This window comes from Mesoplodon densirostris, chromosome 1, assembly GCF_025265405.1.
Source record: "Mesoplodon densirostris isolate mMesDen1 chromosome 1, mMesDen1 primary haplotype, whole genome shotgun sequence".
Classification (NCBI taxonomy): Eukaryota; Metazoa; Chordata; class Mammalia; order Artiodactyla; family Ziphiidae; genus Mesoplodon; species Mesoplodon densirostris.
The window spans coordinates 230943643-230970073 of NC_082661.1; the positions used below are offsets into that span (position 1 = coordinate 230943643).

Genomic DNA, 26431 nt, shown 5'->3' on the forward strand with positions numbered 1-26431 from the left:
ATAAGGTTAAATGAATCTTCTATTAAAACAAAATCTAAAGGAGACACTCTGGATGGCACCAACAGAGATTCGTATTTACCCACATGTCCTCTTAAAACAAAGAACCTCCTTACTATGCTTTCTTTTCTTTTCTTTTTTTTTTGGCCACACTGAGCAGCTTGCAGGATCTCTCAGTTCCCTGACCAGGGGTCGAACCCAGGCCCCCGGCAGTGGAAGTGCAGAGTCCTAACCGCTGGATGTACCGCCAGGGAATCCAAATATGTTTTCCTTTTGGTTTATAGACCATTTTTAAAAACAGTCTTACTATTTAATAATATCAGCTGATTACTCAGGAAAACAAGTAAATTAAAATGTGCCTGTCAGTTGTTTGGCCTCACTTCATGCTTCTGAAGCATGAAGAAAATTTATGCACTAGTAGAATTATTTGTTCTGACTAATTGCCCAAAGAATGGTCACCCCAAGAACCAACAACTGATGCTCCTAGTTTATCTTGGACTAAAACTGCCTCCGAGGTCCACTGTATTTGGGGGAAGTGATACTCTCAGGGCAACTACCACTGGTACAATTTAGGTATTTTGGCACTACATGTCCACTTTGAATCTTTCACGTACCTTTTCTCTCTTTTATCACGAATTTATTTTTCATCTGCTTCCTTCCCTATTGAAAAACCCCTATTTTCATATCTTGAGAGACAGCCATCTGTTAGATTATGGCTGTGGTTACTATCATCATTCAAATGTTCCTTTTTAATTTATCTATTTCTTGACCCAACAATTACAAAGAAGCATGGCTGGATATAAACATGCACGAAATGTGCTAATGTAGAATGCAAACAATATTAAAATGTAAACTTCACATAGGGAGGAATTCATGGCCAAAGAAAAATCTAGTACTATTCTTTCAATCTTTTTAAAATGCATCATAAACCTAAAAATGTTTCACTACAGAATAACAGTTTGGCTTCTCTTATAATCACAAAGAAGGGTAATTATGATTGTCATGAAAACACACTGAGCAGATGTATACTATTAACAAAAGAATCATTATATGACTGTGCTCAAAAACTGGCACTTTATACATTCACATTTCCTAGAAATTAGACAGTCTTCCCAACTGGAGTAGATACCAAAAGAGATTGTTTTCTATTAATTGTGGCTTTGTACCAATCAAGTTTTGGGAGCCAATTGGATCATCATTCTTTGGGACAATTCCCACATACTATCATGTGAGATGTCTATACACTGATCTATATATACTCAGACATGTGCATTATAATTTCATAAAAAAGTAATTTTTAAGTTCTCAAATGACAGCTTTTTAACTCTTAAAAAACGTATCAGTGGATTCTTTCACAAAGGTACATCTGTTTAGAAATCATAAAAAAGCATAGCAAATAACTCTTCAGTTTATTTTATGAAGGCTAATTAATAGGTACTTACTCATTAAAGACTAGGTCTGGTGCGAAATAGAGAAATTGGCTGTTTGTATGTTTGTACGATCTCCAGCTCAAGGCAAATGATGACAGACACATCCAAGAATACTGGATGAGGGTAATTTGGTCCTCGAGAGGCAGGTTTTTAAATCCTGAAGAAGAGAACAATTCATCACAGAAATACACTTAGCATTTAAGTACATTCCAGGAGGAAGCTTCGTAAGTCAACCCCAAACTGCCCCCTTACTCTCATTGACTCAAATCAATTCCACAGTTATTTACGGAGCACCTATCATGGACCTGGTCCTGTTCAACATTTCATGCTAAATTCACCTTAAATTGTCAATGAGGGTAAACTGCCAGGGCAAAAAAAAACTAAGATGTTCTGGGAGTTTCACTGTGGACGGTGGTCTACAACCCTTAGTTAGACTGAAAGAATTTGTATTCACCTGGACCACTTGCTTCATCCTACTCACAATGAATAACTTCAAAATAAAAGATAATTTAATGACGTCAACTCTTGCCTATCTGCAATACTGGTGGAAGATTTTACTTTACATGAGTTTGCAGTGATTGAAAAAGTCTTATTCCGTGCTTCCCCTAGGCTGGGATAATGCCAGACTTCAACAGACTTCTGAGGCAGAATAAGCATCCTTGACGCTGTCCTGCCTTACCCACAGTCTTCCTTTCTGGGCCTCAGGCCCTTCTTTTGTTTCTTTTCTCACCCTCTGTACTCCCAGGGGCACCAGGGTATTCTTCTGTTTGTACATAGTTCCACCTGGGCAACCTCCCCTTCAAAGAGTCAGTCATCAGAGCTTTCCCCAGTCTTTTGTCTTACGGCTGCTGGCTGACCACAGGGCATCTATGAAACTGCTTTGGATGAATGAACTGGGACAATGTGATCACAATTCTGAGCAATGCTTCTGTAGATTAATAGCGGCCTTATTAATAAAATGCTACAGCATAAAACTGACTACAGTAGGAATTTCAAGGACAAATTAAAGGGTTATGGAGGTAAGATATTTTCAGAGAGACTCTTTCAGAGGCCCCTATAGCTTACCTGAGAGGTCTTTTTTTTTTAATTAATTTTTATTGGAGTATCATTGATTTATAATGTTGTGTTGGTTTCTGCTGTATAGCAAAGTGAATCAGTTATACATATACATATATCCACTCTTTTTTATTTATTTATTTTTTTTCTTTGGTACATGAGCCTCTCACTGCTGTGGCCTCTCCCGTTGCAGAGCACAGCCTCCGGACACGCAGGCTCAGCGGCCATGGCTCACGGGCCCAGCCGCTCCGCGGCACGTGGGATCCTCCAGGACTGGGGCACGAACCCATGTCCCCTGCATCAGCAGGCGGACTCTCAACCACTGCGCCACCAGGGAGGCCCTCCATTCTTTTTTAGATTCTTTTCCCATATAGGCCATTACAGAGTATTGAGTAGAGTTCCCTGTGCTATACAGCAGGTCCTTATTAGTTATCTATTTTATATATAGTAGTGTATATATATCTTGATTTACCTGGTCTAGGGCTTAGAGTAGCCCTGGCTACGAGCTGCTAATAATGGGCTCAATTCTTGCTTTGACGACTAGAATGTGTTTTGCCTTATTAATATTACTGGAATGAAACTTTCCATTTCAATCCTCAACATAAGAAATGGGTATGTTCTATTAACAGAACCCTTAACTCTAACTGCTCAAGAGAAATGAGCACATTCACCAGATCTTTCTTCTACACACTTAATTCATTTGACATCGAGTAAAAAACTGGGTGTCGGGATCGAACAGAAAGCAAACTCAATCGCACTGCTGCATACGGTACGCTCTGTTGCCCTGACGTGCCTAGTTCAGGACGCAGACCCTGAAACGCGAGGCCATCCTACCTGGAATTACCTTCGCCCACTTCACGACTTGGATCATCTGTTTGCCTGCTAAGCGGTTTAGGGTGGAGAGCAGATTTTCGGCTGTATCTGGTTTGGAGTTGTCATAGCCTGCATACACAATCTCGGGTTCGATGGTTTCAAGGACCATGGAAGGGGAAGGTGTGAGCGCTCGGGAAATTGTGGAGAGTTGAGGAACCAGTGCTGAGTTGACGGAGGGCTCTTGTGCGGGAGCGATGTATGTAGTTCCTTCCTCTGGGCTCTGTGGGGGGGGAGGTGGAGGCTGCTGTGACTGTTCCTCGTGAATCCCTTTTAACTTCCCCAACTTCTTGGACTTTCGAGCTGTAAAAAAAAAAAAAAAAAAAAAAAAAAAAAATATATATATATATATATATATATATATATATATATATATATATATATATATATATAAACAGGGAAAATTAAGATTATGTTTGGCATGATAAATACCACATAAAGCACAACACTTCTGTATGTTATATACAAATATTGTTAAGAGTAAATCTTAAGAGTTTGCATTACAAGAAAAAAAATTCTATTTCTTTCATTTTGTATCCACATGAGATGCCGAACGGTCACTAATCTGATTGGGATAATCATTTCATATCGCATGTAAGTCAAATCATTATGCTGTACACTTTAGTACAGTGCTGTAGGTCGATTATTATCTCAGGAAAACTGGAATTAAATAAATAAATCAGTAAGTGGCACCACACCAAAAAAAAAGGAATTAAAAAAAGCTTATGTTTGGCATACCTCACATGAGGTAAATTGCAAGCAAATATTGACTTATATTGATTAAAGCGTACTTTTCCTCTAAGGATGTCTTGTTATACTAGTAGGAACAGCCCCTTTTCAGTATTTTTCTGATACCAGACACTGTCCTAAATGCTTTTTATAAATTAACCACTTTAACAATTTTATGACTAGGTACTATTATGATTCTCATTTTATAAAGAGGAAGCAGACCAGAAGGGTCAAGAAATCTGTCCAAGACTACACAGCTAGTATATGTAAAACAGAGTTAAGAGCTCAGAGGAAGGATACATTATTTCAGATGCTAATAAGTTACATATGCCTCAACTAAATCTTATATAAGCCAATAAGTCCCACCTATTACCCACCAAAGAGCTGGTAACAAGGGGTAGACTCGCCTGATCGAGCTTGTTGTCTTAGTGCTGTCTTTGCTCCCTCTAACTAGCTTTCTCTGGCCCTTTACTTATTCCTCTTTGGTGCTTCTCTACCACTTACTCTTCCTGCTGTGGTCCATGTGCAACCACTTGCTTACTCAGAGTAGTTATTTTGTGCAGATGCTGTTAGACCGACTGATGTCTCCGGCTATACTGTGAACTGCTGAGGCATAAAGATTGGGTGTTCCTCTTCTTTTACAGCCCCCACGGCACCTTGGTAAATGCTATGCCTACACAAAGTGACTTACAAATTTCCACTGAATGAATGGGAGCTAATCAACCCCAAAGAAAGGCAACAGAAGGGAAGAAATGAAATATCTGGATGATTCCAAATTGGGGCATTAACCAGTAAACCTACAGGAATTAATGCTATTAAAAAATTCAGGTGTGAGTTATACCATTACACAATCCTTAAAAATCTCTCCTACTCTATATTTTTACTATAAATAAACAATTCACAGGTCATATAGCCTATAACTAAAAGATATCACAATACGGTACAGGAATACCACTTTAGAATTTTAGTAGAATGTATTACAAGTGACCATATTCTGATTTACCCAGAATAGTCCTGGTTTATGCTTGTTTCCCAGCATGCTTATTAGTAAGTGCCCTGTTTACTCCTAAAAGTACCACACTTTGGACAATAAATAGTATGTTCATCATAAAACCAAAGAATCAGTATTAACTTTAATAGCAACTGTTTTTAACCAAATTTTATTGAAGTATAGTTGATTTACAATGTTGTATTAATTTCTGCTGTACAGCAGTGACTCAGTTATACATATATATATATATATTTTTCAGATTCTTTTCCATTATGGTTTATCACAGGATACTGAATATAATTCCCTGTGCTATACAGTAGGACCTTGTTGTTTATCCATCCTATATATTAGTCTGCATCTGCGAATCCCAAACTCCCAATCCATCCCTTCCCCATCCCCCCTCCCCCTCGGCAACCACAAGTCTGTTCTCTGTGTCTGTGAGTCTGTTTCTGTTTCATAGACAGGTTCATTTGTGTCGCATTTTAGATTCTACATATAAGTGATGTCATATGGTATTTGTCTTTCTCTTTCTGACTTACGTTGTTTAGTATGATAATCTCTAGGTCCATCCATGTTGCTGCAAATGGCATTATTTCATTTGTTTTTATGGCTGAGTAATATTCCATTGTATATATGTACCACATCTTTATCTATTCATCTATCGATGGACATTTAGGTTGTTTCTATGTCTTGGCTACTGTAAATAGTGTAACAGTAACTGCTTTTCATTCACATCTCTCTTGAGGGTTCTTACAATAGATATGGGGAAAGAAAGACTGGGGAGGTGGGAGAGAGAATTGGGAGGTAGATGTGAGGATTGGGGGATGGATGGCAGGTGGGTGGGGTTAATGGGGAGATGGATAGATAATGGGGAAGATGGGTGAATGAATGAATGGATAAAGGATAGAGAAAGCTCAGATGTGCCAAACTGAACTTAGAGCTATGGTAATAATTTACTTTGCAATTGTAAGATTTTCCATTTTATTGAGGAATTTATTTTAAAATTCTTGAAGTACCAGACACCTTCAACTTAGCTCTAACATGTGTGAGAAACTTACAGGATACGAATTTAACACAGAGTAGGGCTATGCCACACCAATTAATTTGATTTTCAAAATAACCATTCATGTTTGTAAGTATGGCCATTAATATTACATTTACCACTTGCATCACAGAAACACTGATTCAGATAAGACAAGCCACTATCCAACAACAGACATACCTGCCACACATTCATAAAATACTGGAATTGGGCTAAAGAGATGAACAAGATATAATTCCTATCTTTAAGAAGTTTGAAATTAGCAAAACAATTAAAAATTTTCAATTATTTCAGATCATTTCATTTCTCATGGACTGTCTCCTTCAATGAAAGAGGCAGAAAAACCTGAGTTTTATAACTGTCTGAATGAAAAGCAGATGTATCCTATTCATGTAGTATGCTAATGGGGAGTGGCTGACAAAGTACTGCTCAGCAGTGCTGGGCATACAGTAGGGGACCAAGATGCTTCTGATGAATGAGTGAACGAACCAAAGAAAAAAATAATCACTAAATGCCTGAAAAACTAGGCAAAACAGAGAAGGAGAAGAAAAGAATCAAACATGCAGATAATCCCCAACGCTGGTCAATGGATGACTGTATCTCTAAGAGTTTGAGAAGATCCTCGATAGCACAGATTAGTCATTTGGGGAATCAGATACTTGGAACTAACTGCCTCTGTGTCACATAAACTTATCTCTAAGCCTCAACTGATTCATCCGAAAAATGAGAATGACAGTGTTTCCCTCTCCTATCTCACAGAGGGCTCAACAGGTAAGAAACTAAAAACAATGTTGAAAATTATTATTAACATCTGAAATAGTGATTTAATGCTACTTCCATTCTTTCACATAATTTTGCAGATATTAAAATTATTCCAGTTCATTAAAATGTCCTTATCCTCTATTAGACTACATCTGATGATAACCATCATTTGATTGATGAGAAATAGACAAGGGTGATATTCTCAAATTTTATTAAAAATGATATTTGCTTGCAAGTTAATTATAAAATTCATACTTGTTTTAGGCCTTTGATCTGTAATGCTGTGTCTATTCTCATGGCTGATTTAAGGCCAATGCTATGAAATATCATGAAGAAGAATGCTTAATATTTTCTCTAGCATTGATACACAAGGCTGTGGCCTGTAGCACAACCGATTGAGCAGATTATCAATATTATGTTTAGCATTTCCGTTACATTTAATTTTATGTTGTAATTTTATGAATATATGAGGGACACTTGGAATTGAGTATTTATTTAGAGTTCCTTAAATAGTTCAAGAAAATAAATATTTTCAGTGCGCAGATTCTTCAGCCAAGTGTATTCATCCTGCATCTTTTTCTAAAAGAGTACAGTTACATAACAATCATATTACCCAAAGTAGCCCTTCTAAAATGCTTGAAAATTTTATACTCTTTCTAACACATGCCGCCTTCTAAAATTAAAGCCCCTGAAAGTTGCTAATGTCTTATGTGCTCTTATAACATCACTTTCCATGACCCTTATGGGTACTCAATAAATGTTTGTTGACACTTCATTTTCAAACTGTAATACATTTTAACAAACTACTACATATGTGAATTATTAATTTACTTCTGTGTAGGAAATGTAGGCAAGTTTGACATTTTAGGATAAAATTTCTGAATTGTTATTATTCCTTTTCAAAATTTCTACTGTGTAATGATCCACCTGCAGAGTTATTACTCTGAAAATGCCACAACTAAAATAATACTAAGCTCAATTTATGGAGCACTTATGTGCCAAGCACAGTTCAAAACAATTTCTAGTGGTCTTAAGCCTTCCGATGCTCACCATGACCCTACGATTAGGCAATGTTATTTCCATTTTACAGATGCACAGAGACAGGAAGTACTTCTTCAAGGTTGCAGGGCTGGTAAACACCAGGGCTAGTTTTTGAACTGGGCCATGGCTCAGAGCCCACACTCTTAACCTCTGTGTTATGCAGTCTCTCTTTTAATCCTTTTCTCTTTATCTAATTTGTTTTTTAATACTTTAAGATTAGCACCAGCTTCAAATCCAAGTGTATAATTAAGATGTGTGCTAATTACACAGGAAAATCTCTGGCCAAAGATGCTTAATGAGCATGTTTCCATTATCCAAAGCATCCGTGAACATAAATTAGGGGTCTTATCACTACCTACCACCTTAGTAAATTAACATGGAGCTAATGGCCTTTGGGCTTGGGAACTCATGTTCCCATGTGGCCCAGACACAATTCACTTCTCACCCCAGCCACAGTTGCAGGGTGTGTGTGTGTGTATGTGTGTGTGGTGTGTATTAATATGAGTGTGAATGTCTCCCAGCCCCACGTGAGCCTAGAGGAATTTCACTTGTTCTACCTGGATGTTATAGTAACAGTATATGCTTAGCAGCTGCCCCCAGGTGCCAAGTCCTTAATTACTAGCAGCATCTTAGCAGTCACTTTCTCCCGGCACTGTCGGGGGACAGACGCTATAGATTCCCCATGAATTGTTCCCCCAGGAGCTGTGCAATGGGAAGGCCCTGCTTCCTATCCAGAATGATAAGCTGGACAGCAAGCAGGAAGCGTCTGGGGGGACACTATAAAAATTGTGAAAAATTCCCAATGGGGTCTCAAGATTCCAAAAGTCCCTGAAACATGGCCCAACTTGCTTTTTGGTTTGCTCTGTCCCCTGAGGCCGACTTGGTCTGCTACATACCCTGTGGACAAACTGCCAGTGTGGCAGAATGACGGCCGGCTAGGAATGACACACACCGCTTCTGCATCCCCCAGTAAAATGATGAGATGCATGGGATTCTCCTGGTACTTTCTCAACTGTGTTCAAATTACACATTCTTTAGACTTGGAGATGGGTCATTGGGACAACGTCTTTTTTTTTTTTTCCATCTGGAGTAGAATAAAAGACTGATGGGGGGCTTCCCTGGTGGCGCAGTGGTTGAGAGTCCGCCTGCCGATGCAGGGGACGCGGGTTCGTGCCCTGGTCGGGGAAGATCCCACATGCCGCGGAGCGGCTAGGCCCGGGAGCCATGGCCGCTGAGCCTGCACGTCTGGAGTCTGTGCTCCGCAGCTGGAGAGGCCACAACAGTGAGAGGCCCGGGTACCGCAAAGAAAAAAAACAAAAAAACAAAAAAACAACCCAGAGGACAATAACAGCATCCACCCCATCCTCTTTCTTTCACAGACCATGTCTCTTGCCACTCTCCTCCTAATCATGCTCTCCTATTTTCCTCATCCCCTTTATCTGCACGACTTCTCCCCTTCTCCTGCCAGAGGAGGAAGACACCGAGAGTTAGCGGAACAACCAAGTATTTCTGTGTCATGAGATCAAAGGAAGGAATGCCACCTTCCTACAGATTTAACTGGTTTTGCAGCAAAACTTCTCTCATTTTTACTAATAGGAAAAAGAACATCTACGGTTCTCAAAGCCATACACACTAATAGAATTGGGGTGAGGATCAGGGGCACATTGCTTTATGAATAAATAATTAGCCTCTCAATTGATAATAAGCAAGTGGCATTGCAACTGTTTAATAAATCTCCTTGAGTGGTTATAGAACTTGAATACTGGGTGTCTTTAAAAGTATCCCTAAACATTCTCATGTTAATATACATAATTTAACAAATGAACAGGCATTATTGATTTTATTAGTACAAAAACCACGCTAAGGCAAACTCAGACCCAACCTTGGACCACTTTAAGACATTCCACACGACACACACACACACATATACCCACACACATGCACGTAACTGTGTGAGGTGATGAGCACGTTAATTAGCGTGACTGTGGTAATTATTACATAGGCATATTGATATCACAATACCACATTGTTCATATTAAATATGTATCATTTTTTGTCAATCATAACCTCAATAAATCTGGGGGGGAAAAGACATTCCAGGTTAGTGGATCTCTACAGATTACATTTTTTTTTTTTTTTTTTTTTTTTTTTTTGCGGTACGTGGGCCTCTCACTGTTGTGGCCTCTCCCGTTGCGGAGCACAGGCTCTGGACGCACAGGCTCAGCGGCCATGGCTCATGGGCCCAGCCGCTCCGCGGCATGTGGGATCCTCCCGGAACGGGGCACGAACCCGTGTCCCCTGCATCGGCAGGCAGACTCTCAACCACTGTGCCACCAGGGAAGCCCCAGATTACATTTTAATGTGTGTATAGAGATAACCATAGATATCTCTATAGCTATAACAAACATAATTTTGTTGCTGTTGTTATAGAATACATTTGAATAGCAAGTAACTAATATTCACCCATTGTGTAGAAAGTGCCCTGGTTTTGTGAGCAGTGCAATGCTGATTAAGATGATCTGAGCCCAGACAAGAGCTTACAACCTCGCGGAAGTTGGATCAATACATAAGAAAGCAATTAGGGTTATAAAACAGGCTATGACAAGTTTGGGGTCAGTGTTCCTGACTCTGTATGTGGTGAGTGAACAATGGAAGGGAGACGTTAGTTTATCTTTCTATGAGCGCCTCCACTTTCCTGTATCCCTCCATGTTAATTCCCACTGTGCCCTGGTTTGCTTTTGGTGTGATTCAAATGACACTGAGGGCCCACGTGGAGCGGTCACTTCCCTGTGTGGGCATCCACCCAATGTTAAGCACCACTGACCCCCCACCACCCCACCCCGAGACGAGAGTCCCTCAGACCAGAAGCTAAATCTGAACAGAGACTCAAGGGAATCTGAGGGAGATAGAATAGGGGTCTACTGATTCTGCAGAGACAGTGACAAGGTTCTGGAAGACACCCCCCAGTGACATATTCTGATACCTTCCCTGCTGGAGACTGGGATTCAGAAAGAGGCAAAGCCAGCAGCTGCCTAGGAGCTACTTCTTGGGCTAGATGGCTGATTAACATGATTGTTTTTATGGCATTTATATTTTTCTATAATTAGATTCTTTTTTTCTCCTCTAATACTTAGCAACATTTTCTCCTCCCTTTTTTTCTTTTACTGCCAGTCAGACTCAGGAATGTCTGTACATGGGAGGATGTGTCAGGGGGAGGGTTCCATCTCTGGCCAGAGTTTTAAAGGTCAGGCAGTATGTCTTCGAGGTCTGGCCAGGCTGGGACTGCGTTAAACTAAGTAAGAAACTCAGAAGAAGAGGAAACAATGTCTTGAGAAATGGCCTCTTGGTTATAGCCTCTGGGTAATGGAGAAAGTTTCCAGTGCTTTCTTCTGTTGAAACCTTTGCTGGTTTAAACAAGAGAGAATGCCACTGGACTGAGTGGCAGTGGGCTGAGCCACTGTAATTCCAGAACTCCTTTGGACATCACTTCTAAAGAACTGAGGGCAGTGGTGGGGCAAGGGCGGCAGCCAGCACCCCATGGCCAGGTGGGGTGGACAGTCGGTTTACTACACGGAACACCCCCTACCTGGGCCTTGCCACTGTTGGGCTGATATACACCTCCAGGGAGTATCAGAAGGGACCAACAAAATGACGAACGCTCCATCCCCAAAGCTTTGGACCAAAAATGTTTATGGGGGAAAAAAAATAAGTGAAAAATGACAGGGATTGAGTTATTCTAGAGTAGAAAGTGAGGGATATGAGAAACCAAATAGCAATTTCAAAAACTTGACAAGCCTTTGCCAAATCACAGTGAGCATCTATTTTCTATTTCTACTGAGATCAAGATAAGATCTAAAGGGTTTAAAGGGCAGAAGCAGGGATTTAGATGAGACATTAGGAGAATTTCCTGCAAGTTTTCTGGAATGTGTTATGGAGAGAGCCTGGAATGCATGACCGCCAAGAACATGTAATATTCTTTTCTAAAAACTCTAAAGTAATAGGTAGGCAGGTTCCCTGCTTGCCTGAGTGCAATTCTGCCGTGCAGAAGGATGATGAAATGAGTTATCGAGACCCAGTAGCCCTACAAGGGAAGGAAATACGACCTCCAATGTACATTCCAGCCTTCCATGTGTCTGAGTGGAACTTCTCTGGCTCATATTTGTCTCAAAAACAGGAATAAATCCCTTACACTTGTAAGTGTGGTAAGAGATAATTTTAGAAATATTTTTCCAAAATATACTCCAAGGGCAAATACTGTGATCACTGAATGCAGGCTTGGGAGAACATCCACTGCCATGGAAGAAACTCCTAAAGTTCTATATGCTCCCTTTTACCCTACCCCCAGCGTTCACATGCCCCCCCCCTTTTTTTTTTCAGTTTTACCACTTAAGGTACAGAACTCAGGTCTGTACTGAAAATGGGCTCTGTGGTTTCTCCTAATCCTGAGATTACCTAATTTTTTTTAAAGTGGGGAAAACAGTTCATAGTAAAGGCTATCATTAATTGAGAATCTGTATGTCCAGCATGATAGCATCTTTTAAAAATGTTATCCTACTTAGGTCCTCATAAGTGCCCTGTGGGTAGGTACTACTGTTAGCACCACTGTACACAGGGGTAAAGTGGTTTGTACGGGGTCACAAGGATGGTCTGTAGTTAGGAGAAAGTGAGTTTTTGTCAGGGCACAGAAAAAGAGAACAGAGAAACCCCATCACAGGTGCAGAGTGCATCAAATCAGGTCAAAGGGGTATGAAAAGGACCCAGAGCCCTACTGACTTTTCTAGATTATCAGCGAGGTTGCCATTGGATCACCTCTAGTAACAAGACCAGCAGCCTTTTTTAATGGGAGACACAGAACAACCGGTACCAATACACAGGATGCTTTCTCTCCTAATTCCCTGGGCAGGACAGTCAACCCCTGTGTACTCCGGGGCTGTTGCTGTAGCAGATGAGACAGACAGTCTTTTTGCTTTTGCTCCTTGTTTTGACACCTTAACTCTGATGGCAGGAGAAATAAAAGGAGGCAGAAATCAAACCAGTCTGTACTAAAAAACAGGACTTATTGGGGGAAGAATTTACTCCTTCTGATTAAAAATCAAGTTCTTATGTTCAAGAATATTGAAATGGTTAGTAGAGATGGATTAATCAATGTACGAACCCAAATGTCATCTTTTATAAGTATTAATTCAGCTAAACTTCATGTTTGATCTTATTTTATTTCTGCATCATCAATAAAGCAGAATTCTTAGGGGAAAAAAAATAAGGTTCTTAAGCTCCATTGCAACTGATAGCTGAGTTCTGAGTTTGAATAAATATATTTTTAAAATCAAATGAGCATTCTTTAGAAAATACAGATAATATATTTGCTTTTGTAGATTCGTATTCTTTGGGAATAATGATGCTGTGCTCAAGACTGATGTGTGCGTGAATGTAAAACAAAACACAAGCAAATAAGCAAAAAGAAGACAGAAAAGCTCCTTCTAGTTTTACAATCTACTTAAAATAAGAAAAAGAGCACTATGATAGCTGTAGCTGTCCAGCAAAAGGTCCTTCTCTCAGTTAAAAAGTTAATTCTTTAATAGCTGCAAGAGCTGCCTTCTTGGCATATGTTTGAGCAGAGAACTTATTACATAAAGTATGATCTCACTGGGTATGCAAGGTAAATAGTCTCATTAAGAATATTTTATGAAGAAACATGACTGTTCTGACAAGGTCAAGCGGTGAATAAGGTATGATAAAGAGGCAAAAGGCAGTGACCTGGAAATAGATTATGGCACCCAGCTTAATTTACTGTGTCTCTCCCAGTCCTGGCGTGATTTTCCATAGGCTCAGGCCAAAAAGAGCTGGTCAGATGTTAGAGCACACGCTGGGCAGAAAACCCAGAAGAATGGTCCTGAGCAGACCTCCTCACACTGGCAAGTCAGCTAAGCAGGATCTACCTTAAGAAATATTATGTATAGAAAAATAAGAGTTTACCCAACAGATGTATGATGAGGGTATTTACACTGGGTAATGCCATTTTCCTTTACAAAAATTTCAACCAAAGACTTCTTTCATAAGTTCTCAAAGAACATACAAAATGTAACACATTCCTGTTTGTCTGCACATTATTTTTTACATATGTTTCAATTATCCTCTTAGCATTTGTTGCTACTTCACTGCAATGGTTTCCTCAGCTTGGTCCCTTTAACTGTAGCCTTACAATTGACCTTACAATTTGGAAGTGTCTGAGAATTCTAAAGCAACCAAGGAATTTGCCTAAATTCAATTTCAGAAATTTTTAAATGATTAGTATTCGTGTACATAAGACATAAAAACCATGCAGTGAAAAGAAAAAATATACAGATATAGAAGTTTTATCTCCAGTACCAATTTTCTTCAAATTATTTCATCTCCCTTAGCTCAACATTCTTCCTATAAAATAATTACTTAGAGCCACAGTATAATTATTCTTTCAAAAGCTTTTATTTAACAGCATTTTCTATATACAATCACCTTAATTTTAATCAAATTTTAAGTAATGCTTTACTTTATTTAGCTGAAAAGTAAACCAACGAGGTTTTAGTTGAGACTACCAATGTTGAGATTATAACTGAATGATTAAAAATGATTAAAACTGCTTCGGAAGAAAAAGTACTGGTGAAGCAGAAAACCAGATGTAAAATAATAATCCCATGAATGGATACAAAGACATTTTTCACAATTTTTCACAACTGGTATTACACAGAAAATATTGCATATTTCTAAATACTATCACTCTAGTATTAAGAACATTTTACTAATGCAAGACAAAGCTGGCCAGCAGGGCTCCCCTGGTGGCGCAGTGGTTGAGAGTCCGCCTGCCGATGCAGGGGACACGGGTTCGTGCCCCGGTCTGGGAAGATCCCACATACCGCGGAGCAGCTGGGCCCGTGAGCCATGGCCGCTGAGCCTGCACGCCCAGAGCCCGTGCTCCGCAATGGGAGAGGCCACAACAGTGAGAGGCCCGCATACCGGAAAAAAAAAAAAAAAAAGCTGGCCAGCAGAATTTGAAAAAAAGCCTCATGTTAGAAGCTAATGCTAATATAAAAAAGCATGAATAGAATGAGGACATGTTAATGAGTTAACAGGCTCCCACTTAAGTTGGGGGCAAAAATTAAATAGGCCTGAGGAAAAAGAAAACAAATGTCAATGTTGATAGCTTTTATGCATTTTCAATAAATATTACTCCACATTTTATTCCACTGACATCATCAGAATGCGTCGAAATTAAGAATTAATAGTAGCCAATGGACTTGAAAAAAAATTATTTTTCTAGGCTGGGATCGCTTCAGGATACAGGCTGAGCCAAACTAAATGGCCTTTTTTGAATAAGTGATTCTCTTGCATTCGCTTCTCGTGTTTTCATTCCAGCCTCTCTTTGCACACAGGGTTCGTGCTGGAACATCTTGAGGCCCTTTGATGATGTCTGGTGTTGGCAGGTACAGGTCCCTGCTGGAGAGGACGCCTCTCAGCTGCCTGGTGGCGAGCGGAGCCATGCCAGGGTAGGGCCGACGCCCAGGTCTGACCTCTCAGCTCTGTTGAGAAGACAGACTGCTCTTTTTTCCTTTGGTATTCTGCCACAGTGTAAATTCCAAAGCTTTTGGTGACTCTCTCAAACCTAGCTCAGCACAGCAGGCTGAACAAAAGCATCTTTAAAAGAATATGCTTTCCATTTAGGTTGCAAAGGATGCTTCAAATTTATAGCACTTAGCTGCATTAAAAAAAAAAAAGTCCAAGGAAGAATTTAAGAAAGTTGTGAAGACGATGCTAACTCGTTAAAAAGAAACTTTTAGAAGAAAGAAACGTTAAATGTCCTTTTATTTTCAGTGATTCCTTATCGTCTGTATTTGTCTTTCACATATGAGACTGAACCACAGACCTGGATGGAAACGAGTTGGCCCTTCTCCATCAAAGCGGGAAGATGAGCTATCTTCTGGAGAGGATTTAAGTAGTTCAAGAAGGATAGATAACTGGGCCATTTCTGCAAGTTTTTCTTTGGGGTCGCAATTCACATTTAACTCATTTAAGTCACTATTTTTAAAGTAACGCCACATTTACAATAAAGAGATTAAACAAAAACAGTTATTTATTTCTTCTCACATATGGTTCTCCATTGTCCTATTAAAATTCTGCTTCTGTTCCAAAGATAGGTTTCCCTTCATTTAAAACTAAGTCTGCTAGCATGTTGTGATGTCAGCGCTCCTATACGTAGCTCTGAAGAACAGACACTGCCATTGATGATGGATTTCACTGATGGCTTTGCTAGCGTTAGAAAAGCCTTGTCTGGGGTCACAGGGTGGCCTACGGCTGTCATCCCAGAGCAGATGCCTTGACCAGGAGTCAGTTCTTCACTGCTGACTTGGGTGAAGGCCAATCTCATGCTATGATTTTCAAATGGATGATGTGGTCCTAAGTCACATACCAGGTAAAACACAATTTTTAACCCCCATAATAATTTTTAACTTCTGTAATTGAAGGGGATGACACAAGCCTCTAAGCTTCCTTTTAGAAAATTTCTACCCTTTAATGGCATTTTCTTTGGGTCCCCAGTTAGAATTAGAAATTCTCTTAGATTCAAATAGTTTCCCTTTATAGATATGACCACAGAGAATAAAGATCAAGAGACCACACCCAATATAATGAAACACTCTATATTCATTTGTTTCATTTCTGGATTCTTGTGCTTAGAACTTATTTAAGCTTTCTACTGTATGGCACACAGTAGGTGTTATGTAAGTGCTTACTGACCAAAGGGAAAGAGTACAACTAAATGAATGAATGTTTTGCTGACCTTCTATAACTGGTTCCATTTCTTTTTCTTTTTTTTTTTTTTTTTTTTTTTTTTTTTTTTGCGGTATGCGGGCCTCTCACTGTTGTGGACTCTCCCTTTGCGGAGCACAGGCTCCGGACACGCAGGCTCAGCGGCCATGGCTCACGGGCCCAGCTGCTCCGCAGCATGTGGGATCTTCCCAGACCGGGGCACGAAACCATGTCCCCTGCATCGGCAGGCGGACTCTCAACCACTGCGCCACCAGGGAAGCCCTGGTTCCATTTCTTAATGTGATGACTACAGCCACCATTCTCTAACAAAGCCTTTAAGGGAAACACAGAGGATGTTAAGTTTCACCTCCAACCCCAGTGAGCTAGGCTAGTTTCCTAGAGGAAACAATTCCAGCCAAGGGTCAACCGAGCCTTAGGCAGATGACAGAGGCAGGTCAGGCATCCTCCAAAAAGCAGCACCCCAAGTACAGCAGTGGGGGGCAGGTAGCCTGCCACTTCTAACCTTGAGAGAGTTTAAAGAGAGATGAACAGGGAGAAGCCAAAAAGAAGGGTTTTTCCTCTTCAGCTTCGTGGAAGAACCACACTCTGGAAACAGAATCCAGAAAAGGGTCACTCTGCATCCCTAATCTTAGGGCCCAATTAGTATCTCTGAATCAGGTACGTCAGCATGGGTTTCTTTTTATGACTGGAATTACGGGAAATGTACTTGCCCTTGACCCTGACCCATCCTTGGGGAATGGGCGGGGATGCAGAGAAAAGCTGTGATCTTCTCCTGCCTCAAATGACCATCATCAATTCAGCATTCTGATACTCAACTTGTGAACGCCCTAACAGAACTTCCTAGAATCGGAAGGGGCATCACAAAACAGCAAGTTTGATCTCATTTTAAACAGAGGGAGATAAAGTTCCAGAGGGTGAACCGGCTTGCTCAAGATTCCAGACAGTAGAGGTGGGAGACTCTCAGCTCCATCATTTCAAGTTCAGTGGCCTGTTTAGCAGTGCCAGCACCAGAGCTTTCATAGAGGAAGACCTTAAAGAAACATGTGAAAACACATGTACTCAATGCGACAGTTATTCATGTTTATTTTATAGTAGGTTGGAAGGCATTTGATGAAAATTATGAGGGAAAGGCTATGACCCTCTCCCCAGGCCATCTGATAGCCACTTCAATATCTGTTTAGTGTGGCATAAACACATGCTATCAACATGGAATTCCAGTTTTCTCTCAAAAATAGTTTCTTCAGGATTATCATGAGAAGCAACCAAAGTTGGATAACAAAGTTTTCCAGGACTCGTGATGATAAGCTGGTTAGTATACTGACAATATATGACTGTAAGTGGTCTTATCTGTGTAGACAGACATTTACGTTTTGGTAATGACATACCAGAGAATAGTCCTTGATAAATGACCCAATCATTGCCATGTATTGTCCCAGTTATAAATTTCAAGAAGACATTTGAATACCTGACTATCAAAGTCCTGTGATTTGAATTCAATCCATTACAACACGTAGAATATCAGAAATGAATTGAAGCCTCTGAAGGCAGGTACCTACAGGGGCATAAACATGCAGTTTTCCTAAGTACCAATCAGTATTTAGAGGAATAGCTCTTACAGACCCTACAACTGCCCTCACCATTTTGCTTTCATGGAACAAGCACATAGCATAAACTAGTATCTCCTGGGAGTCAATCTTTTGTAACATTTTGTATTCATCAGTGTGGTCAAGAAATCACTTACATGGATTATTTTCAACATTTTCAACTGTAATAGTCCATGCCCTTTTTTTTTTTTTTTTTTTTGACTAGTTCATATGCTTAAAAAAACAAATTTTTAATCTTTTACTTTCAGGGAACCACTATCAACCAACGTCTTATGGGGAAGACATATGGTATATGACAAAAAATGGGGAAGAGACTAGAAATTTAGGGAAAAAACTCTAAGATATAAGATATACTATCCAGCTACTTGGATAACTCGTAAGGACCACATACGATTATATATACTCTCAACTCTTTGTCCATAATACATTTAAATTTACTTATTTCCCAAAGTATAAATCATTACTAAAAGCTATATCTATCTTAAGGGATTAATAAAAGCAACAGGATATAATTGAGATGTTCAGCTAATAAAGGACTGAAAAAATGAAGAAAAGCACAGGGCCAGAGATTATGAAAATGAAGATTACCTCACTACTTCTCTAACTGTGGTCCAAGGATGGTCTTCCTTAGAATCACCTGGGAGCTTTTTCAAGATGCAGAATCTTGGGCCATCCCAGATCTGCATGTCAGCATATCTACAAGTGGAGGCTGGGACTCTTCATTTTTAAAAATTCCCATGTGACTATTTTTCTGCATTTGGAAAATGAGAACTACCAACCTAAAGGTTCTGAATAAGATTATGGAATGAGGGAAAAACAGAGAGAATCTGGAAGAAAGGTTCTTTAAAATAAAGATAGGAAGGCAGGAAGGGAGGGAGGGAGGGATAGACCGGGATAAAAACATGGCCTATACCAGGGTTTCTCAACCTCCTCACTATTGATACTTTAGGCCAGATAATTCTTTGTTGTTGGGTTCTGTCCTGTGAAAATGTAGAATATTTAGCAGCAGCCCAGGCCGTCTAATCCCTAGGTGCCAGTAGCATCCTCCTACAAGTTGTGAAAACCAAAAATATTTTCAGACTTTGCCAAATATCCCCCCCAACCCTGGGGAGTATAATTGCCCCTGGTTGAAAACCACTGGTCTACACTAAGGAAACTGATAAAAACAAGAACAGGAAGCTAGGAAGATAATTAAATCCCTAGACTACATATTGATAAAAAACAGTCAAATGAGAGCTGAGATGAGAAGCATGCTAATCCATTATGCTCCACAAGTTAGTTTCCTTGTTAGCAGAAGTCATAAACTGGAAAGTGAACTAAGGATAATTTCAAAACTTCATTTTCATCTTTCACAACTTGGCATATTTCACACAAAAATTTGTATTTCTGATATCATGAAAAGAAATCTTAAAATCTCGCCATAGCTGTCTGTTTTCCCCCATGGCAAAAGTGGCTGGAGCTGAGATCAGGCCATCTCCTTTGGATGGAGCACTGAAGTTTTCCCCTTATGCTTTATAGATAGGTAAATTCCACACAAAATTCCTGATATAGGTCATCGGGGTTGTAAAAGATAAGAGCGCATCCATATAGTTAAGATTTACATTTAGTTTTGTAGAAATCCAAATTTTATTTTCACTGCCACACTTTTTAACTACAAATGTAATTTATGGGGGAGATTGGTTCAAGATGGCTGAGTAAAAGGACGAGTGCTCATTCCCTCTTGTGAGAGCACCAGAATCACAACTAACTGCTGAGCAATCATTGACAGGAAGACACTGGAACTCATCAAAAAAGATACCCCACATCCAAAAACAAAGGAGAAGCTGCAATGAGACGGTAGGAGGGGCACAATCACAAAATCAAATCCCATAAATTCTGGGTGGGTGACTCACAAGCTGGAGAACACTTATACCACAGAAGTCCACCCACTGGAGTGAAAGTTCTGAGCCCCATGTCAGGCTTCCCAATCTGGGGGTCTGGCGATGGGAGGAGGAATTCCCAGAGAATCACACTTCTAAGGCTGGTGGGATTTGATTGCAGGACTTTGACAGGGCTGGGGGAAACGGAGACTCCACTCTTGGAGGGCACACACAAAGCAGTGTGCACATCAGGACCCAGGGGGAAGAAGCAGTGATACCACAGGAGACTGAACCAGACCTACCTGCTAGTGTTGGAGGGTCCCTGCAGAGGCAGGGGATGGCTGTGTCTCACCGCGGGGACAAGGACACTGGCAGCAGAGATTGTGGGAAGTACTCCTTGGCACCAGAACTCTCAGAGTCCGCCATTAGCCCCACCAAAGAGCCTGTAGCCTCCAGTGCTGGGTCACCTCAGGCCACATAATCAACAGGGAGGGAGCCCAGCCCCACCCATCAGCAGACAAGAGAATTAAAGTTTTGTTGAGCTCTGCTCACCAGAGCAACAGCCAGCTCTACCCACCACCAGTCGCTCTCATCAGGAAGCTAGCACAAGCCTCTTAGATAGCCTCATCCACCAGAAGGCAGACAGCAGAAGCAAGAACTACAATTCTGCAGCCTGTGGAAGGAAAACCACATTCATAGAAAGATAGACAAAATGAAAAGGCAGATGGTTATGTATCAGATCAGGGAACAAGATAAAACCCTAGAAAAACAATGAAATGAAGTAGAGATAGGCAACCTTCTAGAAAAAGAATTCAGAATAATGATAGTGAAGATGATCCAGGACCTTGGAAAAGGAATGGAGGCAAAGATCGAGAAGATACAAGAAATGTTTAACAAAGACCTAGAGAATTAAAGAACAAACACATAGAAGAATTAAAGAACAAACAAACAGAATGAACAATACAATAACTGAAATGAAAAATATACTAGAGGGAATCAATAGCAGAAGAACTGAGGCAGAAGAACAGATAAGTGACCTGGAAGACAGAACGGTGGAATTCACTGCCGTGGAACAGAGTGAAGAAAAAAGAATGAAAAGAAATGAAGACAGACCAAGAGACCTGTGGGACAACATTAAACTCACCAACATTCGCATTATATGGGTTCCAGTAGGAGAAGAGAGAAAGAAAGGACCCGACAAAATATCTGAAGAGATTATAGTCAAAAACGTCCCTAACATGGGAAAGGAAATAGCCACCCAAGTCCAGGAAGCGCAGAGAGTCCCAGGCAGGATAAACCCAAGGAGAAACATGCTAAGACACATAGTAAGCAAACTGACAAAAATTAAAGACAAAGAAAAATTATTAAAAGCAACAAGGGAAAAACAACAAATAACATACAAGGGAACTCCCATAAGGTTAACAGCTGATTTCTTAACAGAAACTCTACAAGCCAGAAGGGAGTGGTACGATATATTTAAAGTGATGAAAGGGAAGGTCCTACAACCAGGATTACTCTACCCAGCAAGGAGATCATTCAAATTCGACGGAGAAATCAAAAGCTTTACAGACAAGCAAAAGCTAAGAGAATTCAGCACCACCAAACCAGCTCTATAACAAATGCTAAAGGAACTTCTCTAAGTGGGAAACACAAGAAAAGAAAAGGACCTACAAAAATAAACTCAAAACAATTAAGTAAATGGTAATAGGGACATACACACTGATAATTACCTTAAATGTGAATGGATTAAATGCTCCAACCAAAAGACACAGGCTCGCTGAATGGATACAAAAACGAGACCCATAAATATGCTGTCTACAAAAGACCCACGTCAGACCTAGGAACACATACAGACTGAAAGTGAGAGGATGGAAAAAGATATTCCATGCAAATGGAAATCAAAAGAAAGCTGGAGTAGCAATACTCATATCAGATAAAATAGACTTTAAAATAAAGAATGTTACAAGAGACAAGGAAGGACACTACATAATGATCAAGGGATCAAGCTAAGAAGAAGATATAACAATTATAAATATATATGTACCAAACATAGGAGCACCACAATATATAAGGCATATGCTCACAGCTATAAAAGAGGAAGTCAACAGTAACACAATAATAGTGGGGGACTTTAAGACCTCACTTACACCAATGGACAGCTCATCCAGACAGAAAATTAATAAGGAAACACAAGCTTTACATGACACAATAGAGCAGATAGATTCAATTGATGTTTATAGGACACTCCATCTGAAAACAACAGATTACACTTTCTTCTCAAGTGCACATGTAATATTCTCCAGGATAGATCACACCTTGGGACACAAATCAAGCCTTAGGAAATTTAAGAATACTGAAATCATATGAAGCATCTTTTCTGACCACATCGCTATGAGATTAGAATTCAATTAATGGAAAAAAACATAAAAATCACAAACACATGGAGGCTAAACAATACGTTACTAAATAACCAAGAGATCACTGAGGAAATCAAGAGGAAATCAAAAAATACCTAGAGACAAATGACAACGAAAACATGACGATCCAAAACCTAGGGGATGCAGCAAAGGAGTTCTAAGAGGGAAGTTTATAGCAATACCATGCTACCTCAAGAAAAATTGCAAATAAACAATCTAAACTTAGACCTAAAAGGAACTAGAGAAGGAAGAACAAGCAAAACCCAAAGTTAGTAGAAGGAAAGAAATCATAAAAATCAGAGCAGAAATAAATGAAATAGAAACAAACAAACCAATAGCAAAGATCAATAAAACTAAAAGCTGGTTCTTTGAGAAGATAAACAACATTAATAAAGCTTTAGCCAGACTCATCAAGAAAAGGAGGGAGAGGACTCAAATCAATAAAATTAGAAATGAAAAAGGAGAAGTAACAACTGACACTGCAGAAATACAAAGGATCATGAGAGATTACTACAAGCAACTCTATGCCAATAAAATGGACAACCTGGAAGAAATGGACAAATTCTTAGAAAGGTATAAGCTTCCAAGAATGAACCAGGAAGAAACAGAAAAGATGGACAGACCAATCACAAGTAATGACATTGAAACTGTGATTAAAAATCTTCAAAACAAACAAAAGTCCAGGACCAGATGGCTTCACAGGTGAATTCTATCAAACATTTAGAGAAGAGCTAACACCCTTCCTTCTCAAAATCTTCCAAAAAATTGCAGAGGAAGGAACACTCCCAAACTCATTCTACAAGGCCAACTTCACCCTGATAAAAAACCAGACGAAGATGCTACAAAAAAGAAAATTACAGACCAATATCACCAATACTGATGAATACAGATGCAAAAATCCTCAACAAAATACTAGCAAACAGAATCCAACAACATATTAAAAAGATCATACACCATGATCAAGTGGGATTTATCCCAGGGATGCAAGGATTCTTCAATATACACAAATCAATCAATGTGAGACACCATATTAATAAACTGAAGAATAAAAACCATATGATCATCTCAATAGATGCAGAAAAAGCTTTTAACAAAATTCAACACCGATTTATGATAAAAACTCTCCAGAAAGTGGGCACAGAGGCAACCTACCCCAACATAATAAAGGCCATAAATGACAAACCCAGAGCAAACATCATTCTCAGTGGTGAAAAAAATGAAAGCATTTCCTCTAAGATCAGGAACAAGACAAGGATGTCCACTCTCACCAGTATTATGCACATAGTTTTGGAAGTGCTAGCCACAGCAATCAGAGAAGAAAAAGAAATGAAAGGAATACAAATCGGAAAGGAAGTAAAACTGTCACTGTTTGCTGATGACATGGTACTATACACAGATAATCCTAAAGATGAGACCAGAAAACTACTAGAGCTAATTGATGAATTTGGTAAAGTTGCAGGATACAAAATTAATGCACAGAAATCTCTTGCATTCCTATACAATAACAATGAAATATCAGAAAGAGAAATTAAGGAAACAATCCCAGTCACCACTGCAACAAAAAGAATAAAATACCTAGGAATAAACCTACTTAAGGAGGTAAAAGACCTGTACTCAGAAAACTATAAGACACTGATGAAAGAAATTAAAGATGATACAAACAGATGGAGAGATATACCATGTTCTTGGATTGGAAGAAACAATATCATGAAAATGACTAAACTAACCAACACAATCTACAGATTCAATGCAATGTCTATCAAATTACCAATGGCACTTTTTACAGAACTAGAACAAAAAATCTTAAAATTTGTATGGAGACACAAAAGACCCCAGATAGCTAAAGCAATTTGAGGGAAAAAAGCAGAGCTGGAGGAATCAGACACCCTGACTTCAGACTGTACTACAAAGCTACAGTAATCAAGACAATATGGTACTGGCACAAAAACAGAAATATAGATCAATGGAACAGGATAGAAAGCCCAGAGATAAACCCATGCACCTATGGTCAGCTAATCTATCACAAAGGAGGCAAGGATATACAATGGAGAAAAGACAGTCTCTTCAATAAGCGGTGCTGGGAAAACTGGACAGCTACATGTAAAAGAATGAAATTAGAACACTCCCTAACACCATACACAAAAATAAACTCAACATGTATAAAAGACCTAAATGTAAGACCGTACACTATAAAACTCTTAGAGGAAAACAGAGGAAGAATACTTTTTGAAATAAATCACAGCAAGATCTTTTTTGACCCACCTCCCAGGGTAATGGAAATTAGAACAAAAATAAACAAATGGGACCTAATGAAACTTAAAAGCTTTTGCACAGCAAAGGAAACTATAAACAAGATGAAAAGACAACCCTCAGAATGGGAGAAAATATTTGCAAATGAGTTAGGACAAAGGATTAATCTCCAAAATATATAAACAGTTCACGCAGGTCAATATTAAAAAAACAAACAACCTAATCCAAAAATGGGCAGAAGACCTAAATATACATTTCTCCAAAGAAGACATATAGATGGCCAAGAAGCACATGAAAAGCTGCTCAACATCACTAATTATTTATTAGAGAAATGCAAATCCAAACTACAATGAGGTATCACCTCACACCGGTTAGAATGGCCATCATCAGAAAATCTAGAAGCAACAAATGCTGGAGAGGGTGTGGAGAAAAGGGAACCCTCTTGCACTGTTGGTAGGAATGTAAATTGATACAGCCACTATGGAGAACAGTATGGAGCTTCCTTAAAAATCTAAAAACAGAATTACCACATGACCCAGCAATCCCACTACTGGGCATATACCCAGAGAAAACAATAATTCAAAAAGACACATGCAGGCTTCCCTGGTGGCTCAGTGGTTGAGAGTCCACCTGCTGATGCAGGGGATATGGGTTCGTGCCCCAGTCCGGGAAGATCCCATATGCCGCAGAGCGGCTGGGCCCGTGAGCCATGGCCGCTGAGCCTGCGCATCCAGAGCCTGTGCTCCGCAAAGGGAGAGGCCACAACAGTGAGAGGCCTGCGTACTGCAAACAAAAACAAACAAACAAAACAAAACAAAAAAGAGACATGCACCCCAGTGTTCACTGTAGCACTATTTACAATAGCCAGGTCATGGAAGCAACCTAAATGCCCGTCGACGAATGGATAAAGAAGATGTGGTACATATATACAATGGAATACTACTCAGCCATAAAAAGGAGTGAAACTGGGTCATTTGCAGAGACGTGGATGGACCTAGAGAATGTCATACAGAGTGAAGTAAGCCAGAAAGAGAAAAACAAATATCGTATATTAATGCATGTATGTGGAGTCTAGAAAAATGGTACAGATGAACCAGTTTGCAAGGCAGAAATAAAGACACAGATGCAGAGACCAAACCTATGGACACCAAGTGGGGGAAAGGGGGGGCAGGATGAATTGGGAGAGTGGGATTGACAATATATACACTAATATGTACAAAATAGATAACTAATAAGAACCTGCTGCATAAAAAATTAAAATTAATTTTTTAAAAAAAGTCATGATCATGGAGTCACAGAGCAACATTAAGTTCTGAAAAATGCTCATGAATAAAAAAATGTAATTTACAAGCAACGCAGCCACAGCATGCTAGAGAGGTTCCCGCAGCCTGGTGTAATCACAACCACGGGTTTACAATGCACAAGCCATGGCCAAGTGTCCTACCACACCCAAAGGGTGTGTCCACTGACTGACACGTATGTTATTACACTCATAAAAGAACATGAGTAACAGCTGACCGATTTCGATATTCTTATATTAAATTCAAGCTGGGCTTTCTCCAAAAGGTTTCCTTACTAACCATC

General features: G+C 39.7%; 1 protein-coding gene across 1 annotated transcript in view; it reads right to left on the reverse strand.

Annotated features, from left to right (window-relative positions):
- Positions 1-26431, reverse strand: part of NR3C2 (nuclear receptor subfamily 3 group C member 2) — a 368626-nt gene that overhangs the window by 69495 nt on the left and 272700 nt on the right. Inside the window, exons 5-6 of the mRNA XM_060095191.1 lie at positions 3318-3656; positions 1440-1584 (exon numbers count right to left, since the gene is read on the reverse strand). Of these exons, the coding sequence (XP_059951174.1) occupies positions 1440-1584; positions 3318-3656 (484 nt within the window). The remainder of the gene's footprint in view (positions 1-1439; positions 1585-3317; positions 3657-26431) is intronic.